Source organism: Ambystoma mexicanum, chromosome 10, assembly GCF_040938575.1.
Source record: "Ambystoma mexicanum isolate Mex_15411 chromosome 10, UKY_AmexF1_1, whole genome shotgun sequence".
NCBI classification, from domain to species: Eukaryota; Metazoa; Chordata; class Amphibia; order Caudata; family Ambystomatidae; genus Ambystoma; species Ambystoma mexicanum.
Genome location: NC_090932.1, coordinates 1,675,298,594 through 1,675,322,783, shown reverse-complemented (window position 1 = coordinate 1,675,322,783; position 24,190 = coordinate 1,675,298,594). Strand labels below are relative to the sequence as shown.

Below are 24,190 nucleotides of genomic sequence, written 5' to 3'. Positions count from 1 at the left end.
ATTGCTTAATGTTGAGCCTTTGCCACCTCCCGTGGTTGTGCATGTGTGTACTGCTATGTATTCTCTTATTCATGAGCATGTGAATCCATGCCAGACCCCATGCTGGAGAAGGAACAAGTTACTCACCTGCATGGATTCACATGCGAACCCTCCCGCCTACCCCTCTGCGGCTCTTCACTTGGTCATACTGCCACTTCACGTGCTACCAAATCTGAAGATGGCTGCCAGAGGCGGGGCTTAGGGAGTTGGCAGTCATTGGCTGTGGTCAGTATGACGCAGAGATCAGCGATTGGTTACTACTACGAAAGACAGATCAGAAACGAAACTGATACTGATTTTTTCTTTACCGAGGATTCCCAGCCTGACGACGGGGAATATTCATGAGCATGTGAATCCATGCCAGACCCATGCTGGAGAACAACAGTTACAGGTAAGTAACCTGTTCCATCTGAGCCTCACACCCTGGTTCCTGCAGCCCTAAAATGTTGCTGTACTCGCTGCCTTTGGAATGTAGAAGATTCTAGAGAAGGCGAGGGCCCCCCCTCTATGCTAGTGTGCTAGAACCATGAGTGGAAGCACTTTACAGTGTGGTGCCAGCCACAGAATATTTATCTGCATGGTGTGGCGCTGCTGCAGCTACTCCTGTGCCTGTTCTCGCTGGCCTTGGTCATGCCTCTATCAAAGTCCATCTGGCCGCCATATCCGCGTACACCCGGGCTCCAGGCAATCTCTCCCTGTGGTGTCACAGGCTCATGAAGGAGTTCCTCAAGGGCCTCTTCAGAACATTTCCTCCAGTGAAGGCTCATGCCCCGGCATCAGAACTAAATGTCATACTGTCTAAACTGGTGGGGCCTCTGTTGGAACCTTTGCATCTGGCCTCCTTGAAGGCATGCATATCGGCCAGGCGAGTGTGAAGAGATGCAGGCCTTTTCCTGTAAACCTCCTGTATAAGTTCTAATCTGATGCTCACACTATAAACTAAACCTCGAAGGTGAAAAAGTGTTAACAAAAAGGAAGAATATATGGCTCCAACAGTTTTATCAAGGGGAAAGGTCCTTGTTCCAGAGGGTGGTACCTTTCCTCTGGATTCTTCAAATAAATGCTGTTTGACTTGGGTAATTCTTTCTCTCTGAGTTTCCCAACACATTTCTGATGTTTCTTCTCAGGACTTCTGGTATCCACCTACTTATAATTGCCCGGTATACTCTCCTGCCAGGGCTTCTTGTATTTACACACTTTTGATTTCCTAGTGTACTCTCCTGCCAGGGTTTCTTGTATTCAGACACTTGTGATTGCCTGGTGTACTCTCCTGCCAGTGCTTCATGGATTCACACACTGGTTGGCTAATATATCCTCTTGCTATATTTTGTTCGATTTTCCCATGCACTTACACTGCATAAATTTACATATTTGCAAGGGTGTTTGTAATTCAATTTTCCCCTTTCATAATAAGTATTGGTCCTGGATGATTGAGTGGAACCAGTGAAGGCAGTTTCATAAGACAAACCAATAATATTGAAGGTTGACCTATAGGTCTGGGGATAAGACTTTCTCTATGGTTCATCGAAGGAGGAAAGGTATGACAATAGGCCATGAGGGTATTCCACATGGGAGGGTTATCTTAAAGGGAAAATTGAGCATACAATGTCTCACCCGATGAAGCCATGACATCTTCCCTGAGGTTGTCCCCTCCCCTCTCCCGATCCATGTGATTATCCCTCATATAGCTGCCCCCCAGGGTCCAGATCAGGTAGCGGCTGCAGTCCCCTGGCCACGTGGGAGGTGGTCACCACCTGGAAATCAGTGATCACTCCATCGGATTCATCACACTACTCGCACCTTCATGAGATTCTACTGTATCGACATGTTTTCCAGAGAGCAGTCATCGGTCGGCCAAGCAGTGCTGCTCAACCGGTCTGTTGGAGGTGAGTCTGTTCCAGGGGTAAGTGTGCTGCTTCTGTGAGCCCTGCCACCGCCATTGGTTGTGCATATGTAATACTGTATAACCATATTCATGAGCATCCGAATCCGTGCAAGATCCCTTGCTGGAAAAGGAACAAGTTACTTACATGCAACTGTTGTTCTCCAGCATGGATTCACATGTGAAGCCTCCCCCCTTCCCCTATGGATCTGCTGCCACTTTGCTTGGGTGACCAAATCTGAAGGTGGCCACCAGCTTAGGAGGACGAGTGTCATTGGCTGGAGCAGTCAAAAGTGACACTGATGGGCAATACAGGAGACTAGCAGTTTTGAGCTTAAAGCTAAACTGCTTGGTCTTACTGAGGATTTCCAGCTTGCCTACGTGTAATATTCATGAGCATGTGAGTCGATGCAAGACCCATGCTGGAGAACAAGAGTTACAGGTAAATAACTTGTTCTTTACAGGTTAGTACTTATATTGTACCCATATTTAATGTGTCTGCATGTTACGTCTAGAACTTTCATATTTGTCTCTTATTGAAGTGGCGTAGGTGCTAATTGTAATTGGTATGACATGACCATATTTTTTGTTAGCTGCGACAGGTGATGATTGTAGGTATTGATTGCTACCATGACAATACAGCAGGAAGACGATCTATTGCAGGATTTGTTGCAAGCCTAAATGCTGGAATGACTCGGTAAGAAATGTTCATAAAGCATTGTGAAAAGAAGGGTAAATATTTTCTTTTATGTATGTTTTTTAAAATTTCACTTAAGTTGGACACATGAATCATACGTAGTCATCAGTTGTCGATGAATGCGTTAAGCTTACGAATATTCCTTTTAATTTCATGACATAAGTATATAAGTATAGACATTATTTATTGGTATTTCATTCATATTTATTGAGCTCTTTACGCCAAAAAGCTGAAGATAATTAAAACTGTAGAAAAGGTGGCAACATCGAGAAAAACCAGCAAGGACTAGTTAGATGAGAAGTGTTCTTTGAGCTGAGTTCGGAACAGAGAGTAGGACGAATTAGTGCTTAGGGTGATTGGAAGCACATTCAAATGAATGGTCAAGTAAAATAAAAGAATGAAAAGGGGACTTTGAACGGGCGGGAGCAGGAGGTAAAGAACCATGAGGAGAAATTGAGATCAAAGAGATCAAGTAGGAGAATAAAGAAACAAGTGATTCTGATGCTTGTTAATCTGCTTAGAATCACATGCTGTGCATATAGTCTGACATCCAGTGGATTACCGCAGAGTATTGCATCTTGTCTTTCGAGAATCGAAAGGGGACGTCGACATGGGCGTGCCTGTAACACTATCCGTGACGTGTAGTGTACTCAAAATCCCTCACGCGTCGAGGTCCCTCAGGTTGTTTCTTTTGTGCCCAGTGTGCTGGCCGCCTTATGCGGAGCTCTTCAGAGACATTGCTATTGTTCTACTTCTCGGCCTTTGGTCTCAACGGCTGTTTCCTGACCTACGCCGAAGCCTGCTCCGCGGACCTTCGACTGAAAGTGATCCAGCCTGCAAGTAGGGAGAGTGGGGTTAGGGTGGACATTTCCTTTTTTTAAGAATGCCTTGCCCTTTCCTCTCCTTGTTCCCTTGGTCTTGTCATCACTGTGTTATTCCTCCACTATGGAGAGGACTCCATTTAGGTTTTGTCCTTCATGCAAGACCAAATTCCTGTGGAAAGACAAACACCTAGGTGTCTTCCCCTTAACCACAATAAAGCGGCCTGCTCGGCTTGTAAACTCCTGCGTCCGAAGACACTAACGGAGTGCCGTGTTAAACGGTGGGCAGCCTACAGAATGTTGCAGGAGTAGTTCTCCCGCAGCCGCAGAGTGTGACGAGGGGCTTAGTGACCACCAGGGCTTCGAATCTGAGGCCATAGACCTCACGGCGGAACGCTCCACGTCGTCCTTCCCCGGCCCCAACAGTCACGACGTGAGTCCTGCTATGGGGACTGTAGATCCCGGCGACAAGGACGCACACTCTTCCCACACCAAAGACGCAACCTGCGGTGCGTCTTCGGCGAAACAGTCCATCGCGCTTGCGGGCACACCGGATAGTTCAGCATTGTCTGCCGATCGACTATCAAAGACGCGGCATGCGACCGTGCCGTCTTAATCAAAGGGCGCTACCACCAATATTTAAGTGTCCATCGAGACGCATCAGAAGGTCTCAGCGGAACAGAAGGCCCCGGTTATGCCGAAAGCAACTGCAGGCCCACCCCAAACACTCTACTGTAACACCAGATATTAACGAAAGCATTGCTAGGATATTTTTGGTGTCAAATCAGAAGAAACGGTCGAAGGACTCATCGAAACCTAGAGATAAACATAAGGATTCGTCGGAATCTACAGATAGGCCTAGTACGTGCCACAACCGTCGGAAACTCGAAAGGACTTTTCAGAGGCCCCTGGGTCTCTTTCTTCGACGTTAAAAGAAAGATCTCGACGTTCTGCAACAGAAGACCAACTACAAAAGCCTTTTCCACCCCTAGACCCCTCTGGTTCCTCAATATGGACCAGAGAGAAGTTTGAGGGGTGCATGAATAGGTTAGAGAGGTTTGTGGCACTCTCGGAGAAGTCCACACCGAAAAGGCCTTGAGAAAAGAGTTATTTTCCACCTGTTGCAAAGTTTCAAAGGACTGTTCATCCTTTTCAGGATGAAGAAGAGTCATATGACCTCACTGAGGATGAGTTCTCTGTAGATCAATATGATAAAGATGAATATCCATTGGGGGACCTTGTGGATGAGCACATTGATCCCACAGAAGGGTGGGAGGACAACCACTACCGGGTCATTCCTCAGCCATGGGCACCACCTACTCTAACACCGGAACCTGACGCCCTGTGCATGGATCCCCCCCTACCACACCCACTCGACAGGCCTCTCCAGTTGACGACCAGATGGCATTTAACGCCATTTTAAGGCGGGCAGCTGAACATTGCCAGATTGCTACTCAGGAAGTTGTACCAGAGGCTGATTTTGTCGAAGACCTCCTGAAAGAAAAACCACCGGCTACCCAGGCTATTCCTTTGTTGAATTCAATCAAGAAATGGTTGGCTCCTTCTTTGAGACCCACCCTAACAAGGGCAGTCAATCCTAGAGTAGAAAGCTGTTTCGCCCCTCCCCTTCTGATCCCCTTTACATCAGGGGCCATGCTACTCCAGATTCCCTGGTGGTAACTACAAGCAGGAAGAGTGCAGGGATCCCCTGTCTGCAGGGGAAGCACCCCTTGATAAGGAGTGCAAAAGGTTAGACGTACTAGGGAAAAGGGTCACAACTGCCACAGCTTTTTCCACTCGCATAGCTAATAACAAAACTTGGTTGGCTAGCTATTCAGACGCACAATGAAAAATGCTACAAGAAGGCCTTCAAGAAGTCCCTGAACCGCTGCGGGCTCGCCTGTTTTCCATTGTAACTGAGGGCAAACTGGTTAATCAGAGTATTCTTTAGATGCAGCAGAAACAGCTGGCAGGACCTTGGCACAAGGTACCCCCCTAAAAAGGCACGCATGGCTCCGAAACTCTGGTTTCAAACCAGAAACCCAAACTTCACTAATAAACCGGTGGAGGAGACTAACTTATTTGGGAAAGCGGTTGATGAAGTGCTCGAAACTGCTAAAAAGGAGCACAACACCCTCAATACCCTTGACGAAATCATCCAGAGGCGTTCCACAGGGAGAGGGACGTTCCTTTCATGACCAACACTTCCCTCACAACCAATATGGCTCAGGAAATAAATGGTCCTTGCCCCAGGGAACCTGCTACACCACCCCATATCCTGCAAGAGGTCAACGGCGTGGAAAAGGAAGGGGCTGAAATTCCACCCCTACAGGCTCCCCAGCCTTGGGTCAGAAATGACCAGCAGATAAGAGTCCCCTCCCATGCCTCCCCGGTCGGGGGGCATCTAACATCAGTTCTTCAAGCACAGGAGGGGATAACAGACCAGTGGGTACTCAAAACTGTTGCCCACGGGTACTGCATATAATTCTGCCGCACCCCCCAATTCTGACTTCCACGATCAAGACGCCGGAACACCTGCGCATCCTGCTACAAGAGATCGAGACCCTGCAGGAAAAGGGCGCCATAGAAGTCATACTTCTACAGGTAAACAATGGTATCTATTCAGTGTACTTCCTTGTATCCAAAAAGGATCTCACCATGCGCCCTGTATTAGATTTGTGCCCAGCGAACAAATATGTCAAACCTCAAAGTTTTGTATGGTCACTCTACAGAAAGTAATTTCCTTGCTCACACTGGGGGACTACTTGGCAACATTGGACATGAAAGATGCATACTTTCATATTTCACTGTTTCCAGCTCACAGAAAATACCTCAGATTCAAGATGGAAGACGAGCACGATCAGTTCAAGGTACTACTCTTCGGCATTGCCTCAGCACCAAATGTATTTACAAAGGTACTGTCAGTGGCAGCAGCACACCTGCGCAGATTATCCAGCCCAGTTTATCCTTACCTCGACGACTGCCTAATAACGGGACTCCTATGGAACATGCCTGTCAAAACACCAAAAAGACGATAGACCTCTTATTCAGCCAGGGATTCTCGATCAACAAGAAGAAATCCAGCTTAGACCCAAGTCAAGCAATTCCTAGGAGCTCTTATTCAAACAAAGGACGACCTGGTCTTCCCCCTCCGAGAGGGTCCAAAACATGTTTCAAGTCCCTCAATGTGTAGCCAGTCAGGAGGTGACAGTACGCAAGGCAATGCGACTGTTGGGAATGATGGCGTCATGCATTTATTTGGTTCAGCACGCGCGGCTGTGCATGCGTCCCAATCAAGAGTGGCTTAAAGCCAGTGGTGTCAGGCCTGCGGACAATGGTGGTCGAGGGAAAACCTCTTGAAGGGAAAGTCCTTCATCATCCCTGCAGTAGAAGCACACTCACTACAGACGCATCTCTCATGGGGTGGGGGGCCCCCTCACCTACTTCAGCAAACAGCGCACGGAGTCTGGCCCTCAGAAGTAGCATCCAACCACATAAATCTGTTGGCGCGATTAGCGATATTCAAAAGTCTGAAAGCCTTTCAGACAAAACTACAAAGAAAGACGGTCCTGATCCTTACAGACAGCACCACGGCCATGTACTATCTAAACAAACAAGGGGGCACTCGCTCTCCAGGGCTGTCCAAACTTTCCCAGAACATTTGGAAGTGGGCTCTCAAACGCATGTTCCTGTTGTCACAATCTGTTCCAGGGGAACACGATCTTGTGGCAGACGTACTCAGCAGAGATTTCCCACTACCCCAATGGCGATTACACGAAGACATAGGCCCTCATTCCGAGTTTGGAGGTAAGTACGTCCCTTACCGGCATGGTGCTAATAACGTGTCTGAGCTGGCAGTAGCCCGCTAAAAGCACACTATTACGAGTTCGCGGGCACGAGCTTTGCGCCATGCTGGTTAGGGAACTAGCGCCATGCCGCAAAAGGGCCTGAAAAAACCCCTACTGGCATGAATCGCACCGTAGACAACACTATCGCCATAGACGAACGCGTCAATAGCGGTGACTGTAAATAGCCGTCACCGTTATTTACGGTCACCGTTAAATTGCGGAACCGGAAATAGCGTCATCGCACAGGAACGGGAAGGAGCACGGCGGCCATCTTTAAAAACACAATCCATTGCCATCCTCACCACACAGGACCTCTGGCACACATGTGATTGACCGGAAAGTTCCTACAACCACCCAGGAATGCCCAAAGCACCAAAGAAGGGATCTGCCCGCCTCCTAAAGGAGCCGTCCAGCCCAGATGAGCTACAAATGCTCATAGACACCCTACACGAGCATGCTGAGACTCTGTGTAGCAGCAACATGAGGAGGGAGGTGGTGTTGGAAAAAAAAGGAAATCTGGGCACTAGTATGCCAGAAGGTGAGCGCAGTGGGCAACACCCCCCGCACGGTAAAGGATTGCCGCAAAAGGTGGGATGACCTGCGTCTGAGGATGCGGGGCATCCTTTCTGCAAACCAAAACCAGGCCTTGGAGACCGGAGGAGAACCAAGTTCTCCAATAAAGCTCATGACGTGGGAGGAGACATGTGCGAGCATGATAGGGGCAGAATCCATTGAAGGGGTCAGTGAAATGGATTGTGGCGCCACGTCATCCGCTGATGGAGGTGAGTGTCCAAAGTAAATACTGCTAAGACAAATGTGATGAAAGTCACTGCTAACGTCTGGCCAAAGAGTGACGCATGGTCGGCCACACACACACACCCCCTGTAAATTATGCCGAAGCAAGTGAGACCCAAGCCAGTGCCTGGTGCAAGGCCGTAACGTACATGACACATACCACACAAAGTTGCTAATTCCATGGGGCACACAGGGTCGTTGATGTAAACAGTGTGCATGTTAGACAGCACAGTACATGGCCAACATGAGTGACTCAGACAATGAATGCATTTACCACCGATCGATGGAATGACATGCCGTTCCCTACACAAATGCCGATTACTCACAATTGTGTGAATGTGCAATCGTAGCCATGTATGAATGCTGGCTATCCAAACATCACTCATGCCGTCCCTCTCTTCCACCCCCACAGGCAGTGAGCATGACAGTGAGTAGCAGGACAGCAACCATGCCTGCAGATCCAGGGGCCAAGGCAGGGGCCCCCGTGTCCCAGCGAGTAAGACACCACTGGGAGGTACACCACCAGCAAGGCCCATGGAGGGTGGCCCATGGAGGGTGCACCACCCCCTCACTGCACTGCCTGCAAACATCTGCCCAACGCCACCGTCTGAGGAGCCCAGTGTGGCTGGGGCGGTGGCAGCCACGGCCCCCCTCAAAGTTGAGGACAGCCCCAATGACATCTGGGGAACAACTGTGGAAGACACTGTGGCAGTTGTGCACACCCCTGAAGTTTTGTCAAACCCCCAGGTATCCAGGGACTCTGGTGATAACGACACACTGGAGCAGTCTGGCCAAGAACAGACACAGGGACATGGCAGTCCTGTATACAGTCCCGTTGAGAAAGCGCCGGCAGGACATCTCAGCCCGATCCCCAGCAGGGCCACTGGTTCATCCGCCGGTGCACAGTGAGCTGACCAGCTCTCTGCCCTGATATTGGAATTTGTGCAGGACAACGGCCAGGCCAGGGAGGAGTGGTGTGCAGATTTGAGGGCACTGGGCCAGTCCATAACCGAAAACACTAACTCCCTCTGCAAGGTGCTCGGCCGTATAGCCGATGCTTTGGAGGTTGCTCATCCCGGGCCACAGCCTCAGCATGAAGACCAACCGTCCACGAGCAACTCCACCCAGACCAGCCCGCTCCGTCGGTCGCTCCGTGCGCAGTGCCAACTGGACATGCCTCCCCCTGGCTCCGGGAGCGCAGAGTGACTATACTGGCAGCCTCATGTGGGCTGCGTGGACCCTATGGGACTAGTGTGGGTTTGTTGTGGTGGTAGGGGTGTGGGGGAGTTGTGGTGTGAGGGGGGTGAGGGTGTGTGGGGTTGTTGTGGTGGGAGGGGGAGGAGGTTGTGGGGGAGGGGAGTGAGGGTGGTGGAGGGTTTGTTTTTCACATTTATATATTTACTTTCAATACACCGGTTGTGTTAAAAAAAATTACCAGAGTGGACAATGATCATTGCGCATGTGTCATTTAATCTTGCATAGTGTACATGTATCCCCACACCCAGTGCCTTATGTCCTGACATTGTCACCCTCTGCTGACTTGTGTGTCTGAAATATTGTGCGATCAATGACTGCCGCACAGCACGTCCCTCCTGTGCATCGGCACCGTGATGATGTCCTGCCACATCTTCCTCCTCCCCTTCATCATCATCAGGTTGTAGCAGTTCCATGTCAGGGGGCAGGGGCACGTTCCGACGGATCCACATATTGTGCAGCATTACACATGCCATGGTGATATTGGCCACCTTCTCATGGCAGTAGAAGAGTGCCCCACCCGACCGGCTGAGGCAGCGAAATCGTGCTTTCAACAGGCCAAAGGTCTGCTCAATCACCACACGTGTACGGGTATGGGTACTATTGCAGTCCTCCTCGTGCCTGTGCTGTGGGTTTCGGACAGGGGTCATGAGCCATGGCTTCAAAGGATAGCCACCATCACCTGCATGAGAGGGGAATGAAGGTAAATGTTCGCACATTCAGATTGGACAACTGTACTAGTCTCACATGGCAGCAGGTAATTTGTGCCCACATGCACATGTCCCTGGATGCATTGGCCCCATTTCTGGTCCCGCTATGTGTCCTGTGCAATAGACTAATGATGTGGGTTGCATCTTCAAGATGGGTCATGGTGTGCACTCACATCTTGTTGCACGTGCATCGTATATGCATATAGCAGTGTTAGTGTAAAATCAGTGATGAGTTGTGTTCTGTGGGATTTGGTTGTAGGGAGCGTTGGCTGTAGTCAGTACTATATTGGGCATTCTGCACTGATCAGTTCCATGGTGACATGTGGCACTCCTATGGGTGTGCCGAACCAGTGACACACTGTGGTATCCCTGGTCGACTCAGTTCAGTGCACTCCCAGGGATGTCTGTCCTATGTGGTGATATGCTGGAGACAGCAACATAGTGCATATGCAGTGCATAGTGCAGGATGACCTTACGGTGTGTGAGGGCCGCTGATGAGTGGTGCTTGTGTTGTGGAATGTGGGCTGGTTACCCGTTAGTCATGTAGTAATAGGTGTCGGCCTTACTTCATCACTATGGGATTTGGTTGTCATGTACCGTTTCAGTTGCTTTGGTGCACAGTGTTCGGTGATGTGCACATCGTGCACTGATGTCAACATTCCCAGCCAGGTGGAGTATGCATCCCCCCTTCCTAGCCAGATGGAGTATGCATCCCCCCGCACCTCCCATTCACACCCAGTTGGAGTATGCAGCCACCCACCTCACAACCCAGATTGCACTGCCATGGCCCAACTCACCAAGCAGCCAGGCACGTCGTCCAGCATGTCGCTCCATGTAGCGTGGAGTTCCGAAGTACCTTAGAGTCATGGGTTAATCCGGGATATCGGGCACAACAACGTGTGATGATCTTGCTGGCGTTGCATACCATCTGCACATTGATGGAGTGGTATTGCTTGCGGTTGCGATACACCACCTCCATGGCATGCGGGGCCACCAATTCCACGTGGGTGCAGTCAAGGGCACCTACACAATTTAGCATGCCTGCCAGTGCATGGAAGGCAACTTTTGTATCGAATATTTCCTGGGGAGTCCGTGGTAGGGATATGTAGTGCCTTGTGTACTTGAGGAGGGCATCCAGCACTTGGTTCAGTATCTGGGAAAATAAGGGTTGTGATATGCCATGCATGTGCCCCACTGTGTGCTGGTAGGTGCCTGTGGCAAGGAAGTGGAGCACAGACACTATCTTCAGTAGAGGGGATGGCGGTGCGTATTTCTATGAGGCTCACTGTGTCGTTGTGTATCAGGTCCACTATTGTGGTGATGGTGTCACGGTCAAGCCGGTAGAGGGTGTAGATCTGCTCAGGTGTTTAGTTGAAGGGGTGGCTCTGATGCGAGGGATTGGGGGCTTCCGATGTGGTAACGGTGGCTGCACTGGTGGGGCATGCTGGGCCTGTCTCATCCTCCTTCTCCAGCATGGGGTCTGGCATGGATTCACATGCTCATGCATATTCCCCGTCGTCAGGCCGGGAATCCTCGGTATAGAAATAAATCAGTATCAGTTTTGTTTCTGATCTGTCTTAGTAGTAACCAATCACTGGTCTCTGGGTCATACTGCCCCCAGCCAATGACTGCCCTCTCCCTAAGCCCCGCCTCTGGCAGCCATCCTCAGATTTTTACCGCACGTTCAAGTGTTGGGAGTCCTCATGCTGTAGCTCTCGAGCTTTTGCTGCGTTTTTGCACTTCTTCAGGAGATTTTTCTCGTTTTTCGGTTAGATAGAGCCTCAAGCTCCACCGTTTCTACATCCGATCAACGGGGATCCGTTTTGGAGTTTTCTACGCCCCTCAAGGGTGAAGATTTTGTCGAGTTAAGCTTTTGGAGGATTCCAGAAGTTCCGAGGCCTACCCCGGACATGGCCCAGGAGAAAGGAAGCTCGACGCCCTGGAAGCTGTTCAGGACCTGCCCTGGATGCCAGCTTCAGAATGTTTTCAAGGAGGAAGAGCATTTGTTATGCCTCTACCTTCTCCATGAGGACAAGACGCACACGGAGAAGGACTGCGTTTTGTGGGAACATGTCGGACGGGACCATGAAGGATCACCACCTCCGTCTCACCAACTGGCTGGAAGGGAAGAGCCCGTCAGGCGAGGAGAAGAAAAAGAAGTCAGAGCGGTCTTCTAAGTCCTGTGAGGGTGCCCCGGCGACGGGGGCCCAACAAAAGGCTAAGCACCGCGAGTTCGCGAGCACCGGGAGCGCCCAACGGTCGGGCTCCTTGGCTGCCAGGCAGGGCGCATCCTCCCCGGCGCCATCAACCACGAGCCAACGCTCTGGCTTAGGTAAGAGGAAGTCCGAGAACCCGGCGAAGCTTCTGGAGAGGCCCCAGTCGATCTCAAAGATTCCGGCAGAGGGGGAGCGAGGCTCGGACCCTCCCCTCCCCGATACCCCCCCCCACCCTCCCCCAAGGTGAAGGCCCCAGGCGTACAGAAGGTGACGATGGCCTTAATTCACCCTGCTAAGACCTCGATTGAGGATGTCGCCGTTCCCTGGCTCAGCCTGTGGAGCCTACACCAGTGGAGGCGACCTCGGGACCCAGAGTCTCTGCCACCGCAGAGGGGGGCGTCTTTCAGGCCCATTGATAAGACCCCCCAGGAAGTCCTCGTTGGAAAAGGTGGGGGAGGGGCTGGTGGCCATCGTGGATACGGACACGACCTCTGAAGAAGAGCTCATCGAAGTCGTGGAAGAGGCCTAGCCCATCGGGAGGGATCCCGACGAGAGCGACGGTGTGACCGACGAGGCTCCTCAAGAGCCCTCGCGCCTGTCGTTTCCGGCGCCACAGGCCACTTCGGCGGTCATTTTGTCAGCGACTCAGTCCTTATGCTCAGAGATAAGGACAAGGTTGCCCCTTCCCCTGACGGAGGTACCTGAGCCAGACCCGACGGGGGAACCGGAGCCAGGACCTTCGGAAAGTCCACCGCATAAGAGGAGGACGCATCCTACGCCACCTACGTCTACTACCCACAGGGATGATGCAGGCACGGACACGGCTACGACAGGTACAGATGACGACGGAGGCGACGACGGGACGTGTCCCCCGTCGCCTCCTGCTCGGGCGTCCCCGCCCGACGAGATTGGATCCTTTCATGCCATGATTTCCAGGGCATCCCAGCTTTTTTAGCTCTGCCAAGAAGAAAGAAGGGTTCCTTTACCAACGGCGCGAGGCTAAAAGGAAGACGGTCCTCGCCGTACCGCTTCTTGGTGACATCTGGGATGAGGGGCTCGCCCTCCTCAAGAACCCTGCCACGGCGCCTGCAAAGAGGGACCGGTACGAGAAGAAGTACCGGGTCCCCGACGCTGCCCCCTTGTGCCTTCGGGCACAACCTACCCCGGATTCGGTCGTCTCGGCGCCGGCAAAGAAGAAAGCTGGGGGGGGCACCGGCCTCGACATCAACTTCCCCGCCGGACGGCGAGGGCAGGAAGTTGGACACGATGGGACGACGGATCATCTCATCCGCAGCGACGACTATTAAGGCGGCCAACGCCCTGGCTATCGTAGCCCGCTACGACGGAGTTGTGGTTCCAAATCGCCCCTCTGTTAGACGTCCTTCCGGACACCAAAAGGGCTGAGCCCTTGAAATCCTACAGGAGGGGGAGATTGCTTCGGACCACGCCATCACGGTGGCAACGGACATCGCCGACACCGGTTTCCGTCAGTTGGGCAACGGCGTTTGCTTGAGACGACGAGGATGGCTCAAGGCCACGGATTTCCGCAAGGGCGTACAAACCAAGGTTTTGGACATGCCCTTCGACGGGAACAACCTCTTTGGGAAGGCGGTTGATGAGTCCCTTCAGGCCATCAAGACAGACACAGAGACTGCCCGGGCACTGGGAGTGCTCCAACAACGACGGCCGTCCTTTCGGAGCTCTGGAGGCAGACCAGGTGCCTCCAAGGGATCCGGCAGTGGCTCCTCCACTTACCGCCAAGCGGCAAGATCTTCGTCCCAGGAAGCCTACAGGGGACACGGCAAGTCAGGTGGTGCCCGTGGTCGTCGACAAGGAGGTCAAGGAGGCAAGGCGGCCTCCAAACGAGATTGAACCGACCGTGGGGTCGGGCCCCCGCCGAAGCACCCCGGTGGGAGGCCGGCTGGCGAGATTCGTCAGCGTGTGGGAGTCCATCTCCACCGACCATTGGGTGCTGGACGCCCTGGCCCAAGGGCACGCCCTTGAGTTTCAGAAGAAGTGCCCTCGCGTTCCACCCGTGGCCAGGAAGGAAAATCACGTCCCTCAACTACTGTTGGAAGTAAGGGCGATGCTCAAGAAGGGTGCCATCGAGCTCGTCCCAAAGAGGCTTCGGGGCTCCAGAGTTTACTCAAGGTACTTCCTCGTAAAAAAGAAGACAGGAGGATGGCGCCCCATCCTGGACCTACGACGACTGAACAAGTACATCAAGGCACAGAAGTTCCGTATGGTCACCATCCAGCATGTGCTGGGACAGCTGGAGGAGGGCGATTTCCTGTCGTCGTTGGACTTGGAGGATGCTTACTTCTACATCCCCATTCTAAAAAGACACTGAAGTTCCTCAGGTTCGTGGTCCAAGGGCGGCACTACCAGTTCAAGGCCCTCCCGTTCGGATTGAAGACGGCACCCAGGGTGTTCACCAAGTGCCTCGCACCGGTGGCGGCGCGGCTGCGCCTACAGGGGAGCCACGTCTACCCCTACCTGGACGACTGGCTCATCCGGGCAGGGACGAGGGAGCTCGCCGTGGAGCACACTGCGAAGACCGTCCAGCTGCTCACGGACCTAGGATTCTCCATCAACTTTCCAAAATCCCACCTGCTTCCGTCGCAAGTCGCCCTGTTTCTGGGAGCCAAGCTCGACACAGTGGCGCGGCTGGCCTCGCCGTCGTAGGAAAGGACCAGGACCATTCTGGGCAAGGTGCAGCGTCTGCTGGCCACGGACATGGCCAGGGTAAGCTCTATCAAGTCCTTCCTTGGGATGATGTCCTCCTGCATTTATCTGGTGCGCCTTTGCAGGCTTCGGATGAGACCCTTACAGGAGTTCCTCGACGCCCGCTGGATCCAGTCGATGGGCAGCTTCGAGGACAGGATCCCTCAACGAGCCGTTCCGTCAGGCGATCCGGTGGTGGGGTACTGTGGGCGGGCACAGACTTTCAGACCCCAGGTCACCAGGTGACGACGGATGCCTCCCTGGAAGGTTGGGGAGCACACTCCGGAGATCTTCACGCGAGAGGCCTTTGGCTCCCAGAGGAGAAGTCTCTCCACATCAACATCTTGGAGCTCCGCGCGGTGTTCTGGGCCCTCAGGTCTTTTCTTCCATCCCTCAAGGGCAAGGTGGTGAGGATCTTCACCGACAACACCACCACGAAGTTCTACATCGGGAAGCAGGGCGGAAACCAGGTCCCCGGCCCGATCTGTGGCATTGGGCCGTCGCCCAAGGGATGTTTCTGGTGCCTCTTCATCTGGCAGGAATAAAAAACACGATCGCCGACTCACTCAGCAGGGAACTGCGCTTGTGCCACGAGTGGGAACTACGCCAGGATCAAGTGGATCGACTCTTCCGACGATGGGGCGAACCCCAAATCGATCTCTTCGCGACGGCGACGAATTCCAAGTGCCGGAGGTTCGCCAGCAGGTTCCCCTAGCCGAGGAGCATGGGCGATGCTTTCTCGTTCCCCTGGGACGGCCTATTTCGTTATGCGTTCCCTCCGCTGCCGTTGCTGCTCCGGCTCATCAACCAGCTCAAGAGGTCCTGGTGCAGGATGATCCTTGTCGCACCGGCGTGGCCGAGACAGATCTGGTTCCCGGACCTTCTGGACTTGTCAACGTCCCCACCAGTCAAGCTGCCGACGGACGCAGATCTTCTCTCCAGAGAAGGAGGCGCCATTCTTCACCACAACCCGGAGTCGCTGAACTTGCAGGCCTGGCTCCTGCAGCACTAGAGTTTGGAGGTTACCACATCCCGGCCGGCTGCAGAGAGGTTCTTGCAAAGGCCAGGGCGTCCTCAATTCTCAAGTGCTACGGACATAAAAGGAAGAGGTTCTCTGTCTGGTGCCATGCACAGAAGATTAACCCTCTGCGGATTACGGCCCCTCAAGTACTGCCGTACCTACTGTCGCTGGCCAAAGCTGGACTGGCTCACGCCTCCATCAAAATACATCTGGCTGCAATCTCCCGATATACCAGGACGACGGGACGGGCGTCCTTGTGGTCTCATCGCCTGGTGAAAGAATTCATGAAGGGACTATTCCGATCATTCCCGCCGGTGAAGGCTCCTGCCCCGGCGTGGGAGCTTAATGTGGTGCTGACCAAGCTCATGGGGGCCCCAATTCGAGCCTATGCATTCGGCGCCTTTGAAGTTCCTGTCATGGAATACAGCTTTCCTCGTGGCCATCACCTCCGCACGACGAGTGGGAGAGATCTAGGCCCTATCTTGCAAGCCTCCATACTTGACTTTTCATGACACGAGGGTGGTGCTGAGGACACACCCATCCTTTATGCCCAAGGTGCCGTCGGACTTCCACCTCAACGAGCCCTTGGTGTTGCCAGTTTTCTTCCCGTCGCCTTCGTCGCCGGCCGAGAGGACTTTGCTTTCTCTGGATGTAGCTAGAGCGCTGAAGTTCTACGTGGACCGCAAAAAGAGCTTTTGGAAGACGTCACAGATGTTTGTGAACTTTGGGACTGTGAATCAAGGGAAGGCTCTCTCGAAGACTTCCATTTCCAGATGGCTCTCTGGCTGCATCATGCACTGTCACCGGTTGGCAAACCGACAGCTGCCCGGCCGTCCGAGAGCCCATTCGACCAGAACGATCGCTGCTACCACGGCGTTCCTGTCTGGTGTGCCCCTGCTGGACATCTGCAGGGCTGCGATGTGGAGGTCGACGCTCACCTTCACAAGATTCTACTGCGTCGATCGGGATTCCAGGGAGGAGTCCAGGGTCGGCCAAGCAGTGCTGCGCAACCTGTTTTCCCTAAGGTGAGCCTGGTGAGGAGGTAAGAGTTGCTTAATGTTGAGTTGTTGTATTGCTTAATGTTGAGCCTGTTGCCACCTCCCGTGGTTGTGCATGTGTGTACTGCTATGTATTCTCTTATTCATGAGCATGTGAATCCATGCCAGACCCCATGCTGGAGAAGGAACAAGTTACTTACCTGAAACTGTTGTTCTCCAGCATGGGTCTGGCATGGATTCACATGCGAACCCTCCCTCCTACCCCTCTGCGGCTCTTCACTTGGTCATACTGCCACTTTACGTGCTACCAAATCTGAGGATGGCTGCCGGAGGCGGGGCTTAGGGAGAGGACAGTCATTGGCTGGGGGCAGTATGACCCAGAGACCAGTGATTGGTTACTACTAAGAAAAACAGATCAGAAACGAAACTGATACTGGTTTTTTTCTATACCGAGGATTCCCGGCCTGACAGGGAATTCATGAGCATGTGAATCCATGCCAGACCCATGCTGGAGAACACAGTTACAGGTAAGTAACTTGTTCCTTAATAGCTATCACCTCCATTAAGAGAGAGTGAACTGCAAGCGCTCTCTATTCTAGACCCCTTTGTAACAGTTCACAAAGATAAGGTGGTTCTACGCACACATCCTAGGTTTGCACCAAAATTCATTTCTAAATTCCATGTCAACCAATCAATAGAACTACCAACGTTCTTTCAGAACCCTTCAAGTTTGGGAGAAAAGAGCCTACGTACACTAGATGTATGCAGGGCTGTCATGTTTTACATGGAAAGAACTAGACCTGTGAGAGAGACTAATCAGTTCTTTGTCTCGGTGGCAGCAGGAAGATGAGATGCAGTTTCAAAATCCACTATATCTAGATGGATTGTACATGCATCACTCTGATTCTCTCTTGCTAAGAGAGAACTACCCTTCAAGCCAAGAGCACACACTACTCGAGGCACTGGGGCATCGATAGCATTCATTGCAAACGTTCCCCTTGAGTCCATTTGCAAAGCGGCATCCTGGAGTTCTGTACACACCTTTACAAAACACTACTGTCTAGATGGTCACTCTAGATCTGATTCCCAGGTGGGACAGGCACTATTAAGACATCTTTTCTCTACTGTTCCTTCTCACAACCCACCTTCAACTCCGGGTACTGCTCGCTAGTCTATGCACAGCATGTGATTCTAAGCAGATTAACAAACATCAGAAGACAATGCATTACTTACCGTAAAAGCATTTCTGATGGTTGTATCTGCTTAGATTCACATGCGCCCACCCTTCCTCCCCGCTCGGATGGAAGGAACATAGACATCCTTACCTTTCTCTCTTTTCTGTTCTCACTCACGTCTGATAGGCTCCCTCAGGGCAGAAAAAATACAAACAGAGGGACCTCGACGCGTGAAGGATTGTGGGTACACTGCGCGTCACTATAGGGATAGTGTTTCAGACACGCCTTGTCGACGTCCCCTTTTCGGCTACGGATAACAAAATGCAATACTCCGTAGTGACCACTGGATGTCAGACTATGCACAGCATGTGAATCTAAGCAGATACAACCATCAGAAATGCTTTTACAGTAAGTAATGCATTGTCAGTGATTTGTGTGTGAATATCAGAGTGTGTAAAATAAATATCATTAAAGCAAGTTAAATCAGTCAAGAAAAGTATACACAACTCCCTAATTAAATTGTAGACAAGTTTGAGCAAGGGTGAATACTGAGCAAAACGGCACAATGTAAAACCAAGCAGAAATGGCACTCCATCAATTTCTCAAAAGGGAGGGACAAGTCCTACAGGGTTAGACTCCTAAACACACCAGCAACACTTCCCAATTGGATTGTGAACAAGTTAGGTAAGGCAGTACTTTAGCATAAGAAATACTTGGGTGAAAACCGAGCAAAATGGCACTACAGCAATATATGAAAAGGGGAAGGAAAGGTGGTTATAAGAGTTTAGGTGCACCAACACATTTCTTAAGGATCAGCAATCTAGAGAAGGCAGTTGTAACAGATTTAACCAGAGTCGGTGGTACAAGGCAAGTGCCCAGAATCAAACGGTTCTAGTAGCTGCAGTCAGGTCTTTGTTTAACAATTGAAAAAGGTGGTTGCAGAAGGTAAAAAGATAATGTTAGATGATAGGGGAGGCCAACCCAGAAGGTAAGTAAAGGATTTAAAACCCCTTTAGCAGTACCCAGCGAAATGGGAGGTCTGGCGGAAAAATGTACCTTGAAAGTGGAAGAGGCTCCTTCGGCGGCGGTAGTTCCTGCAGTTCGGTAGATCCAGCATAGGAAGAGAGGCTATCGTCAAGTTCGAGTTAATGCACTGCCCAGGGATGAAGCCAGCCGCGTTGCTACCAAAACAAAGTAAAAGGTACATTCCTTTAAATTGCGGTCATGATGGACGGGTGCCTGGCTATCCGGTCCCCTAGTTCTTGGCAATGGAGATTCGACCAAGGCAGGTCCTGGAAGGCAATTGGCGAACTGGTTGGCCCCACCAGCTCAAGGGAAGAAGACTCTTGCAGGGAAGTTCTTCTCGAGTCGTTGGAGAAAAGTGGTGAGGGTCTGCAGCAGGGCTGCACCAGTAGTTCAGTCGTTGCAGATGTCTTCAGCTTCTCTCCTCTTCGGGTTTCTTCGTTCCAGTGGCAACGTCTTGTCCTCCAGTCCTCAGAGCCCTGCTTTTATGCAGAAAACCCCCCATTCATACAGCCTAGCTGTCACACAGACACAGTGGGGTGGCTATCCTGGCGGGATAACCCCCCCAGCCTATCAGGGCAGAGTGCGACTAGGGTTGCCTAGGTAACCCAGTGCAGGGTGCCTATTCCCCCTCCCACACATCCTGTCTAACCCAGACTCAGTGGCGCCGAAAGGGGGACTTCTGTGCAGAAGCCCACCAAAAGGACGAACAAAGGATCCCTGACCTGGGTTAGGATTTCAGAGGAAGATACGAGGAAGAAATATTACCAAAGATCTGGCAATAAAAACCTACCGGAGTAAAGTTAATAATAAACCGGCAGTATGTTAGAGGCTGTCAGTAAAAGTGGTAGCCTCGAACAATGGGAAAATCCCATAGAAAATATTTGCGGTCGAATATTTACAGTAGTAACCACTGCCACCAGCCAGAAACTTTGGAGAGAGCGACTGGACGGTACCCTCTCGAAAATGAACACCAGGGAAAAACTATTAACCCTTTCCAGTACTTCCATAGTAGGATGGGTTATACTGGTTTTGTTCATAACTATTGACTAGTAAAGTCAATGGGGACTTTACATGCCCTGGGAGACAGTAGTCGGCCCCAGGGTATGGAGTCTGTGTGGGGGTCCCTAGGACACCCCTGTGTTACTGCACTGAGGGTGCTGTGTAACACACATGTAAAAAGATGATACCTATGAGGGTGAGAAAAACCCCATAGAACATAAGTACAAAAATAGCCTCAAACACGTATCACACATGCCTAAGAGTGGGAAAAGGTCTCACTCTTAGCAGGAGTGAACAAAAAAAATCCCTGAAATCCAGCAAAGCTGCTGGGGGACTCTATAGCTTTATTAGCCTTAGAAAAGAATTCTCCCCAACAGCGTCAAAGGAGGGCTTCTGGACAGAAGCCTGCCAAAAGTCGGCGAACAAAGGAGGCAAACCTGGTTTGCTGCGCAAAGTAAAACACAAGAAGGACTTTAACAAAAAGAAATGGCGATAAAACCCAACCGGAGCCAAAATAAAAAGTATTTGGTAAATCGGGTTTAAGTTTGAGGCTAATATAATTGCCTAAAACGGTACCACGTTTATATAGTATAATCGCAGTAGAAAAGTTAGGGTAGATACCACTGCCACCAGCCAAGTCTTGGTGTTAAGAGAGCAAAATAAAGCTCAGAGAGGCACAGACAAAAGGGATAGGAATTAACCCTTTCCAGTACTCCATGTAAGATGGGTGTACTGGGTCTGCAGTTTAAAGTGACTATATACAGTTAATGGCAACTTTACAGGTTTTTGGGGGACAGTAGTCAGCCCCAGAAAAATGGAGTCGGGGGGGGGGGGGGGGGGGGGAGTCTCAAAGACAACCCTGTGTCACTGCACCAAAGGTGCTGTGTAACACACACAAAAAGTGGGGCTCATGGAGTGGTGTAGCTCCAGAGCCCAAGATCACACAAACAGTAGAAATACACATGGCAAAACACAGGTAAGAGTGGGGAAAAGGCTCACACTCTTACCAGGTGGAAAAAATAAACCCCTGAAATCCAGCAAAGCTGCCAGGGACTCACTAGGTGAGGGGAAATTGGCCCTAAATGAGTCATCCGGTCGCTCGTAGAGAGCCAGGCAGTGGAGGAAGTCACAGCCTCCCAGCTAAGCTTTGGCTTTCACTCCAGAATTTTCGCCATTCAGGAGAACCACCAGGCGGGCCTGAGAGTTGTGCTGGACCTTTCCACCCTCAACCTCTCCTTACTCCTGCAATAATTCAAGATGGTTATTGGACAGGGGAGACTGGATGTGCTCCCTGGACCTGAAGGATGCGTACCTACACGTCCCTATTTGGCAGCCCCATCGTTCTTTCCTGCGGTTCAGGATCATGGACTACCATTTTCAGTACAAGGTCCTTCCGTTTGGCCTCAACTCGGCCCCCAGGGTCTTCACCAGGCTCATAAAAACGGTTGGGGTCCCCCCTCAGAGCGCAGGACCTCCACATCTACCCATACCTGTACGACTGCCTCGTCGGGGCTTCATCTCCAGAAGCTGTTCACCACTCTTCCCATGCCCTTAAGAACACTGCACGATCTGGGCTTTTCGCTAAATCTCAAGAAGTCGCAGCTGCAGCCCACTGAGACTCAGACATTTTTGGGCCTCATCTGGGACACATGCTCCCAGAAGGTATTTCCTTCAGAGGACAAAATCTCGGCTATCAAGAGGGCCACCACCCACTTCCTCAACAGAAAGCTAGCCTTGGCATGGTGGTACCAACATCTCTTGGGTCTAATGGCAGCTGTCCTATTAGCCGTCTCTCAGACGAGACTAAGGATGAGGAGGATTCAGCTGCACTTCGCAGCCTACTGGAACCAGGAGCGGGGCTCTCAAACCGAGATGATCAACGTTCAACCATTTCTCCACCCAGACCCAACTTGGTGGTCCAGAGACTGCAACCTACTGATGGGCAAACACTTTCGAATGCCCACTCCGGAGACCACCATTGCCACAGATTCCTCTCTCGAGGGCTGGGGAGTCACCCTGGACGATCTCTATCCATGGCAATTGGACTCGTCTGGAGCAGGAATACCACATCAATTGTCAAGAGCTGAACGCCATCTGGCTGGCGCTCAAGGCATTCCTACCACTTCTCAGGGGCAATATTGTCCTCATCCAGACGGACAACTCGACCAGCGTGTACTACGTCAACAAGCAGGGAAGCACCAGATCCCCTACTCTGTGCAGACTGGCGATCAGCATGTGGGAGTGGGCCTGGAAAACCTTTTCCTCACGGCAGTCCACCTCCTGGGGGAATCCAACCTGGAACCTGACAAGCTCAGCAGGTTGGGAGCGGACAATTACGAATGGCAGCTAAATGACCTGGTTATTCAGAAGATCTTCAACAGGTGGGGTCATCCCCAGGTGGATTTCTGTGCCACCTGGCACTGGCACAACAGTTCACATCCTGGCAAGGTCAGGGTCTCGGCTCTCGGGGCGACACATTTCACCTCCAATGGACGAGCATGAAGGCCTATGCCTTTCCTCCCACGCCCCTGATTCACAGGGTGATTTGCAAAATCAAGGAGTCTCGCCAACTCTGCATCATTCTAATAGCTCCATGGTGGCCGGCCAGGCCCTGGTTTTCGGAGCTGCTTAGTCTCTCGGAAGTGCCCGCGATTCACCTCCCGGCGAGCCCAGCACATCTTTTGGCGCAGCAGGGGACAGTCATCCACCCTGCGCCTGGGAAACTACCCTTCACAGCGTGGTACCTGAGCAGGTAAGGCTGCAGCACTTCAGCCTCTTGCAGGCCAATCTGGAAATCATACAGGGCGCCAGGAGCAAGGCTACCAGAGCCCAGTACAAAAGCAAATGGACCAGATTCTGCACCTGGGCAGACTCCAAAAGAATCGACCCCCTGGCGTGCACCTTGGACGATGTGCTCTTTCTCTGCGCTCCTCGCCCAGTCAGGCGTGCAGGTGGCCACCTGCCGCACATACCTCGCAGCCATTGGGGCTTACAGGAACTAGGAGGAAGGCTTATCGTCCTCCAACCCTATCGTCAAACACCTGGCGGGACTCGCAAGGCTCTACCCACCCGTCAAGAGACTGCACCCTGTGTGGGACCTTAACATAGTCTTGGACGCTCTGGCGCACAAACCGTTTGAGCCTATGGCGTCTGTGGACATCAGGCTGGTGACCATCAAGATGGCCTTACTAGTCGGCCTCCCCTCGGCTTGTACAGTCAACGAAATCACAAGGACAAAGTAGGCATGTGGACACACCCAGCATTTCTGCCCAAGGTCCCGTCTGCTTTCCACTTGAACAAGGAAATAGTACTTCCTACGTTTTTTTCCCCGATCCCAAGGACGAAGCACAAATAGTGCTGCACTGCCTGGATGTCGGGCGTACGCTAAATTTCTACTTGGACAGGACCAAGGCCTTTGCAAATCGGACACCCTGTTAGCCAGGTCTTGAGCCTCCGAAAGTGACAATCGGGCCTATTAAGGCTTCCATATCCCGCTGGATGGTCCCTGCCATCAAGGAGACGTATGAGGGCCAGCACAATCCGCTTCCAGCCAACATGCATGCCCACGCAGTCGGGGCCAAGGCAACGAACAGCCATCGCATTCCAGCGCCATGTCCCTTGGCAAGTCATAAGCAGGGCGTCCACTTGGGCCTCTCCCTCCAGGTTTCTGCAAGCATTACTGTCTGGATGCCGGCTCTAGATCTGATGCAGCTTTTGGACAGGTCGTTCTCAGGAACCTATTTTCTTTAGGAGGGTCTCCTTTCCACCCTGGGGCTACAATCAGTTGTAATCGCCCATACAGTATGGAGGAAAGGGGACGGGACGTAAGAGTAATTCTGATGTTTGTTAATCTGCTTAGAATCCCATGCTGTGCATAGGTCCGACATCCAGTGGTCACTGCGGAGTATTGCATTTTGTTTTTCGTAGTCGAAAAGGGGACGTCGACAAGGCGTGTCTGTAACACTATCCCTATAGTGACGTGCAA

The 24,190-nt window shown here is 51.8% G+C and overlaps 1 protein-coding gene across 1 annotated transcript in view; it reads left to right on the top strand.

Moving 5' to 3' along the window:
- The window catches only part of PIWIL1 (piwi like RNA-mediated gene silencing 1), a 1,334,367-nt gene that overhangs the window by 1,093,841 nt on the left and 216,336 nt on the right, over positions 1–24,190 (top strand). The window contains exon 16 of the mRNA XM_069620111.1: positions 2,515–2,618. Coding sequence (XP_069476212.1) covers positions 2,515–2,618 — 104 coding nt within the window. The remainder of the gene's footprint in view (positions 1–2,514; positions 2,619–24,190) is intronic.